Genomic DNA, 8,583 nt, shown 5'->3' on the forward strand with positions numbered 1-8,583 from the left:
CCGCAGCCTCGACCTGCTGGGCTCTGGCGATCCTTCCGCCTCAGCCTTCTGAGTAGCCAGAATTACAGGCATGCACTACCACGCCCGGCTGATTTTTTGATTTATTGTAGAGATGAGGTCTCGTTGCCCAGGTGGGTCTTGAAGCCGCGGGCTCAGGCAATCCACTCACCTCAACCTCCCAAAGGTGCGGGATTACAGGCTGAGCCACTGAGCCCGGCTAGAGTAACATTTTTTTTTGAGTCAGAGTCTCACTCTGTCGCTCAGGCTGGAGTGCAGTGGCACGCTCATGGTCACCATAGCCTTGACTTGCTGGGCTCAGGCAATCCTTTCACTTCAGCCTTCCAAGTAGAGGAAACTGCAGGCACGCGCCACCATGCTCAGCTAATTTTTTGATTTATTGTAGAGATGAGGTCTCAAGTTGCCCAGGCTGGTCTCAAACTCGTGGGCTCAGGCAATCCTCTGATCTCGGCCTCACAAAGTGCTGGGATTATAGGCGTGAGCCACCGTGCCCGGTTAGACCAACATTTATTTCTATTATGAAAGTCTTGGTCAAACTACTGCCATCTTGCAGGTAGTTAGGGCAGGCTTTTGTACTGTTTACACATGATATTTGCAACCTGTGCTACCAACCATGCAAGAAGATGAGTTAAATAAAGTACTCTTGAGCTTAGAGTATGTTAAATTCAAGGATCTACGATTCTCACCATTATCTTCAGAACACTCCTGTGCAAAGTTATTAACACTACTATCCCCATTTCACAGATATACAAACTGAGGCAAAGAGTTCTGAGGCTCAAGAACTTACCATGAGAAGCTTCTGGAAGCAGAGGCCTTTGTGTAGTCAGCGCATTCTCCCAAATAAATCAGCTCATCTTCAGTGTCTTCAGGAGTCCCACAGCTGATTCCGGCACATCGAAGTGCAGGGCTCAGCAGCTCACCCAGTGTGGGGAGTCTATATCCTACAAAACAAACTCCCAGTGAACCCTGCTGTCCTGTGCAGATGATGGAACGGCTGTGTCACTGCCTCACTGACGACTGTGCCAGGTGTGATGCTTTCTGACCAGAGCAGGTGAATTTGAAAGAGCTGCATTTCATTTTACTTGGAATTATTATATGCCTTTGGTTGTATACTCTTTTCTTTGAGTTGAAGTCTCACTCTGTCACCCAGGTTGAAGTGCAGTGGCATGCTCACGGCCACCACAGCCTTGATCTGCTGTGCTCAGGTGATCCTTCTTTCTCAGCCTTCCAAGTAGCGGGAACCACAGGTGTGCGCCACCTCACCCAGCTAATTTTTTGATTTATTGTAGAAACAGGGTCTTACCAAGTTGCCTGGGTTGGTCTCAAACCCCAGGGCTCAGGTGATCCTCTCACCTTTGCTTCCTAAAGTGCTGGGATTACAGGCATGAGCCACTGTGCCTGGCATATTTTTCTTTAAAGTGAGAAAACATATATTCAATTACTCCAAGCTCACCCCTCACCTTAGGAGATTTCTGGAAGGAGTAATGAACCCACCATGGCCTTCCTGTGCTCCCTGGGGGTCAGAACACATGGTGTGAAAAACAAACACCACAGTGCAAACTACTATAGGGTGATGACACTGTCGACACCAAAGCAAAGGTCTATTTACAGACCATAGCTTGTGAGAAATACCTGAATAACATCTCTGCCGAAACATTTAGGCTTCAGCACAAAGTTAAAAGAAATAAACGAAAAGTAGGAGAATACATAGACAAAGGCCACCAAAACAAAGAAGGCTCTTCCTTTAGGACAGGGAATCTGCTGGCCCCTGGTGGCGCTAAGGCCAACTGCACCGCAGCCTCGCAGGCTGCTCCACACGACAGGCAGTAGTAGTCATGATATTTGGCTTAGACTACACACAGGCTATGTTACGTATGGTATAAACTAATGACATGTAAACATCTGTGACAAAACTAGTTAATGCTCAGAAACTGTGGTTTTACTGAAGCAGAATGTAACCAACAATGATTTGGGGTAGGACTCCAACACAATCTTGGGGAAGAAAATTTAATGTAAATATTTAGCCATTAAAACATACAAATAAATAAATAAGCTCAGAGTAGCTGAGGAAAAAAACACAAATAGGCCTAACTGCCAATTTCTGTTCAGTCCAAGATATTCTATTTCCAAAATAGTGATGATAAAATATACAAGCTAACTAATAAGAAGGTAAAGAACATTCAACATAAAACAACCTCAAATAAAAATAAACCCAGACAAACTCTAATTATTTTATTTCTGTATATCAAGACTACAAATAGCATTTAAACACTTAATTTATTATTCAAATTAAGAAATTATACATTTTGTTTTAATAATGGTCATGGTCTTAAAAGTGTCATTCAGTTTTCTCGCATTTAGAAGTATATTGCTAATTATGGTCAATTAACTATGACAACCCACAGAGCCTCCAGTGACAGTAAGATACTAGACATAGAAGACATGAATAAAGATTTAGATTCCTCCCCCTGGGACCCCTGGCATCAGCAAAGGGTCATTTGATTCCCACAGCTGATGCTCTGAAATGCTTTCTTGCTTTTAGAGACTAAAATCACCCAGCAACAAGTCAGGTCCTGATAAAGTGCCTTATTGCAAGAACTACTGAACGCCTCTCCTCCCTGGACAAATGTCAGGGACTGTCCAGTCTTTGTGTCAAAGCAGCACCAGGAAGCAGGGGGTGCCGAAGCGTGGCAAGTTGCCCCCAAATATCCAGGAAGACTGGCAGTGCAGCCTGGGGGCAAGCAGGGCGGGCGCATGGTGGAAAGACCCAGCACGGCAGGCATCGGGACAAAGATGCAACCGCTACTTTGGTTCAAACAACTTTAATGGATACTACATTGTCTGTCCTCCCCCAAGTCACTGGGAACCGCGGGTGACACATGTCGGCACTGGGCAACCCTCCTCCTTCACCCCCCGAAAGCTCGCCAGGCACAACAAGGAGACAGAAATAGGACAAGGACAACAAATGAAGTCCCCACCTCATATCCACAGACAGTACTACCCAAACCACCATGATGCAGGTCAAGGGTATACTGAAAACAAGCATGCTAGTCCCATGTTGGGGAAATGGCTTTAAAAGCACAAATACAGTATCACCATCGTCGTTTATTTTCCAAACCTCACCACTCTGGAAAAGGAAGCAGAAAAAAATGTCTTTAGTTTTAACAATGAGGCTGTAAACAATCTAACCACACGAGAAGCAGCGGCCCCCTGGGAGTGGCATGTCACCCCCCCAGAGCCTGCATCTCTGTTGCCTGCACGGCCTGTCTGCACCCTGGTGCCGCATGCCCAGGAGGGCTTGGATCTGATCAGCAAAGCCAAAGCTTCATCTTTGGTTAATTTCACTGAGTTTGCCACTAGTCTAAAAACTGTGCTCTTCTTGGCAAAGTTACTAACCTAGCCACATGGCACATAACATTTATTATTTTAAGTTGTTTGAAAAGCAATGTCCATCTAAGTAAGGGACCACATCATAATAAAAATCATTTAAAAAGTGAAGGAGGGGAAGAAAGAAGGAAGGCGCATGGGAGAGCCTTGGGTGTCCAGCCGAGCATCCGCGTGGGCCTGGGGAGGCTCTGTGACGGAGGCACTGGTTCTCGGTTGAGGGTCGGATCCCAGCATCATCTCAGCTCAGCTCAAAGCCAGCAGCACATTCAATAGCGTAGAGAAGCTTACTCCGCAAAAGTGTCTCGTCATAGAACTCTGGGAGCTTCAGCAGGTTCATGCAGGTGCTGGCCGTGGGCAGCCGCTCCAGGTCGGAGCCTCCGTTGTGGATGCAAAATGCAGGATACAACTCCTGAAAAAGGGCGTGTGCACAGGATGTGGCTTTAACAGGCATGGCTTTACATGAATTTAAAAAGCACACCACGCTTGCTAGCTTCAATCAGAAGGCAGTTATCACCTGTCACATTTTTCCAAAACCACATTTGCTTTTTAAGTTAATTACACGAATAACTTACCTCTAAATTGTATCAAATATTGTGCATGGTGCTTAAAAAAGAATAAATAAATACTAACATTCATGCATAGGAAACAATGATTTCAGTAAATAGGGACTCTAAAGAAATTTTTTTGGGGGGGGTCTTTTAAAGATTTGTTTAAACCGGGCTCGGTGGCTCAGCCTGTAATCCCGTGCCTTTGGGAGGCTGAGGTGAGTGGATTGCCTGAGCCCGCAGGTTCGAGACCCGCCTGGGCAGCAAGACCTCATCTCTACAATAAATCAGAAAATCAGCCTGGTGTGGTAGTGCATGCCTGTAATTCCGGCTACTTGGAAGGCTGAGGCAGAGGGATCACTGGAGCCCAGCAGGTCAAGGCTGCGGTGGCCGGGAGCGGCCACTGCACTCCAGTCTGGGCGAAAGAGTGAGACTCCAACTCAAAAAAAAAAAAAAAATTTTTGTTTAAAATTTAAAAAGACATTAAGAGTAAAGAGTTGCTGGCTTGGTGGCTCAGCCTGTATCTTGCGCTTTGGGAGGCTGAGGTGAGTGGATAGCCTGAGCCCGCAGGTTTGAGACCCGCCTGGGCAACTTGGAGAGACCTCATCTCTACAATAAATCAAAAAATTAGCTGGGCATGGTAGTGTGCGCCTGTAGTTCCAACTACTTGGAAGGCTGAGTAGGAAGGATCGTCGGAGCCCAGCAGGTTGAGGTTGCAGTGGCCGGGAGCAGCCACTGCACTTCAGTTGGCTGACAGAGTGAGACTCCAACTCCAAAAAAAAAGAGTAAAGAGTTGATGGTACATAATTGCTTATATTAAAAATGGGAAAGACTGGCTGGGCACAGTGGCTCACGCCTATAATCTCAGCACTTTGGGAGGTTGAGGTGAGAGGATTGCCTGAGCCCAGCCTAGGCAACTTGGTGAGACCTCATCTCTACAATAAATCAAAAAATTAGCGTGGTGGCACGTGCCTGTAGTTCCAGCTACTTGGAAGGCTGAGGCGGAAAGGGTCACCTGAACCTGGCAGGTGAAGGCTGTGGTGGCCATAAGCGTACCACTGCACTCCAGCCTGGGCGACAAAGTGAGACTCCAACTCAAAAAGGGAAAGACACCCTCAAGAAGAAAGAAGAGGAGTGGGGTGGGGGCGGGGAATGGCAGCCAGCTGACTCCTTCAGATGAATGACATTTGTAGATTTAACTTAGTAACTATGTAGGTGATCAATGAAAAAGAAAAATTCAGCCGGGCTTGGTGGATCAGCCTGTAATCACGCACCTTTGGGAGGCTGAGGTGAGTGGATTGCCTGAGCCTGCGGGTTCGAGACACGCCTGGGCAGTGAGACCTCATCTCTACAATAAAATAAAAAAATTAGCCAGACGTGATAGCACATGCCTGTAATTCCAGCTACTTGGAAGGCTGAGGTGGAAGGATCGCCAGAGTCCAGCAGGTCGAGGCTGTGGTGGCCGGGAGCGGCCACTGCACTCCAGTCTGGGCGACCGAGTGAGACTCCAACTCAAAAAAATAAAAATAAAAATAAACAACAAAAAAAAGAAAAATTCAAAGAAAATGAGATAAATAAAGCAATCTCTAAATAATGAAAGTAAAATGAAACAACTGAACCTATTCATTAGTGGTTTAGTCACACTCTTCCTGCCCAAAGATGTCATAATTTGAATATGAAAAAGAATAATAATAACTGAAACAAATGTTAAAGTCCGAGAGTTCACAATGATGATAATGAACTAAAATTAATTGGTTGCCTTTGTAAGATGCTAGTTAACCTATTCATTATTCTGAAAACTGGCAAATAAAAATAATCAACATTTATTCTTAAAAAAAAAAAAAAAAAACTTAAATAGAGATGGGGTCTTGCTATGTTGCCCAGGCTGGTCTTGAACTCCAGGGCTCAAACAATCCTTCTGCCTCAGCCTCCCAAAGTCTTGGGATTTCAGGCATAAGCCACTGTGCCTGGCCAAAACCAAAGTTTATTCTATCCTTCCGTACAAAATATTCCTCAGGGCAACAAAACAGTTGGTGAGGTAAAATAAAGTTTTTCTTGATAGAAAATTTCAGCTAATGAATGATAAAATTATATAACTGGATAATGGCTATTTTAGAACCACATTAAAGAATGGATCCAGGCAGTGACGATTAATAATAGCTAAAATCATTAGGCATAGGGTGATGAGAAATTCTGAACCCACAGATCAATTCCAGTATCTCAGCGAGATGACTCAAAGCAATGGGTCTCCCGTGATCATTTGAGGAAGCGGGAAGTATACAACATCATCTATGCAATGTCATTGCCAAAAAAGAAAAATTCAAATTTAGAATATGATAAAACCTCTATCAGTTTACAAGATATATCAAGCAGCACAGTTTCTCCATTAATTAAATCACACAGTAAAAATAAAGGGATGAGAAGAGATTACACATGCACCAACCAATGCAATGTATGGAACGTAGCTTGTTTGTACCAGAATCTAAATTGTTTAAAAATAAAAGACAATCAGGGAAATATGAATTCATGTTATTATTTTTAGATGTGATAATGACATTCTGGCTATTGTTAAAACTGCAGTGCAAAATTCTCATCCCTCTAATGCTGAAACCCAGTTCCCTTTCCCAAGAGCAACCAATGCTATCCGTGTTTTAAGTACACGTGTGCAGAGATTTAATGCACAGACAAGTAAATATGTTCTCCTTTCTTTTTTTTTTTTTTTTGAGTTGGAGTCTCACTCTGTCGCCCAGACTGGAGTGCAGTGGCCACTCCCGGCCACCGCAGCCTCGACCTGCTGGGCTCCGGCGATCCTTCCGCCTCAGCCTTCCAAGTAGCTGGAGTTACAGGCGCGCGCTACCACGCCTGGCTGTTTTTTGATTTATTGTAGAGATGAGGTCTCGCTGCCCAGGAGGGTCTTGAACCCGTGGGCTCAGGCAATCCACTCACCTCAGCCTCCCAAAGGTGCGGGATTACAGGCTGAGCCACCGAGCCCGGCTATTTTTTAAGATATAAAATGCACATACGTTATATACATTGTTTTGTGTTGTGCGTTTTTCATTTGATAGTAAGTCCCAGTGACCTTTTCTCATCAACGGCATCCTTGCTTTTGCTCTGAGGCTACGTGGTGCTCCGTGTAGGTGTGTGGCACGAGGTGTTGATGGGCACTGTGTTACCTCAGCTTTTAATAAAAAATGATGCAATGAAAATGTATGCACTTAGTTTGCATAACTGTGCAAATATATCTGCAGGCGAAATTCCTAAGTGTTAGGCACTGACAAATGCAGATTTAATACAGAGATCTATGGAAACTTCAGTCCTTTGATGGTTACAAATAACCAGTACTACATCTTCCTCTGATACACAAACATCATTAGCCACTTGCCTGGAACTTGAGACTCTGGAGATGTGATTTATATGCTCCTTTCCAACAGAAAAACAATGAAGCACAGATGCCCTTCATTGGCTCACTCTTCCAGCCTGTGTGGACCGAATGCCTGGCACAGATTTCAGAGATCTACCTAGCTCAGCCCCTCGCTACACATGTGTGGAAAATGTGCAACTGTCTGAGATGCAGGCTAGCGGCGTGAGCCTCACACTTGTTTCTAACTCTCGGCCCAGCCCTCTACTCCTGAGGCTGTGCCCTGAGAAACCATCAGATGCAGAGGGTAACTCTGTACAAGGATGTTCACAGCATCACAAGGAAGGAACAACTGTGAAAACTAACAAAAAACAGGAAGCAAACTGGAGTAAATTCACACGATGGACCATTACAAAGTTCATTAAAAACATTTCAAGGAATATTTAACATTAGAAAAAATAATCCTGATAAAGTGTTGAAAAAGCCTGTAAAACTGACAACAGGATACAGCTAAATTTTTATTAAAAATTATTTATATCAAGCCGGGCTCGGTGGCTCAGCCTGTAATCCTGCGCCTTTGGGAGGCTGAGGTGAGTGGATTGCCTGAGCCCGCGGGTTCGAGACCCGCCTGGGCAGCGAGACCTCATCTTTACAATAAATTAAAAAATCAGCCGGGCGTGGTAGCGTGCGCCTGTAGTTCCGGCTACTTAGAAGGCTGAGGCGGAAGGATCACCTGACCCCAGCAGGTTGAGGCTGCAGTGGCTGTGGGCATGCCACTGCACTCCAGCTTGGGCGACAGAGTGAGACTCCAACTCAAAAAAAAAAAAAAAAACAACTCTATGAACAGTGATTCAGAAGCATGCCAGCGAATAAACAGAGATACATGATAGAACTTGGGTTTGCAACTGTCAGTGTAAAAATTGGTTCAGGCTAGGATTATCAATGGATGATAAAGTCATTGAGTGAAAGGATGCTGAGGAACAGGATAGTCACATGTTTTCAAAGTTGTGTCCCACAGATCAATTAGTAAACCCACAAGGAAAATGTATCTTTTTGTTTTTGAATTGGGGTCTCACTCTGTCGCCCAGACTGGAGGACAGTGGCCACTCCCGGCCACTGCAGCCTCGACCTGCTGGGCTCCGGTCATCCTCCCGCCTCGGCCTTCCAAGTAGCTGGAAATACAGGTGCGCGCTACCACGCCCGGCTAATTTTTTCATTTATTGTAGAGATGAGGTCTCGCCAAGTTGCGCAGGCGGGTCTCGAACCCACGGGCTC

The 8,583-nt window shown here is 45.1% G+C and overlaps 1 protein-coding gene across 6 annotated transcripts in view; it reads right to left on the reverse strand.

Moving 5' to 3' along the window:
• Nucleotides 1-2,014: 2,014 nt before the first annotated feature.
• UBE3C (ubiquitin protein ligase E3C) overlaps nt 2,015-8,583 on the reverse strand; it is a 122,652-nt gene continuing 116,083 nt past the window's right edge. For 4 of the 6 annotated variants that reach the window (XM_008067279.1, XM_021717201.1, XM_021717199.1 and 1 more), the window contains one exon: nt 2,015-3,814. In XM_008067279.1, the coding sequence (XP_008065470.1) occupies nt 3,644-3,814 (171 nt within the window). In that variant the 3' untranslated portion in view covers nt 2,015-3,643. The remainder of the gene's footprint in view (nt 3,815-8,583) is intronic. The other 2 variants (XM_021717202.1, XM_021717200.1) reach the window with 1 other exon arrangement.

Source organism: Carlito syrichta, unplaced genomic scaffold (assembly GCF_000164805.1).
Source record: "Carlito syrichta isolate Samal-C Ts95f unplaced genomic scaffold, Tarsius_syrichta-2.0.1 Scaffold309467, whole genome shotgun sequence".
In the NCBI taxonomy this organism is placed as follows: domain Eukaryota; kingdom Metazoa; phylum Chordata; class Mammalia; order Primates; family Tarsiidae; genus Carlito; species Carlito syrichta.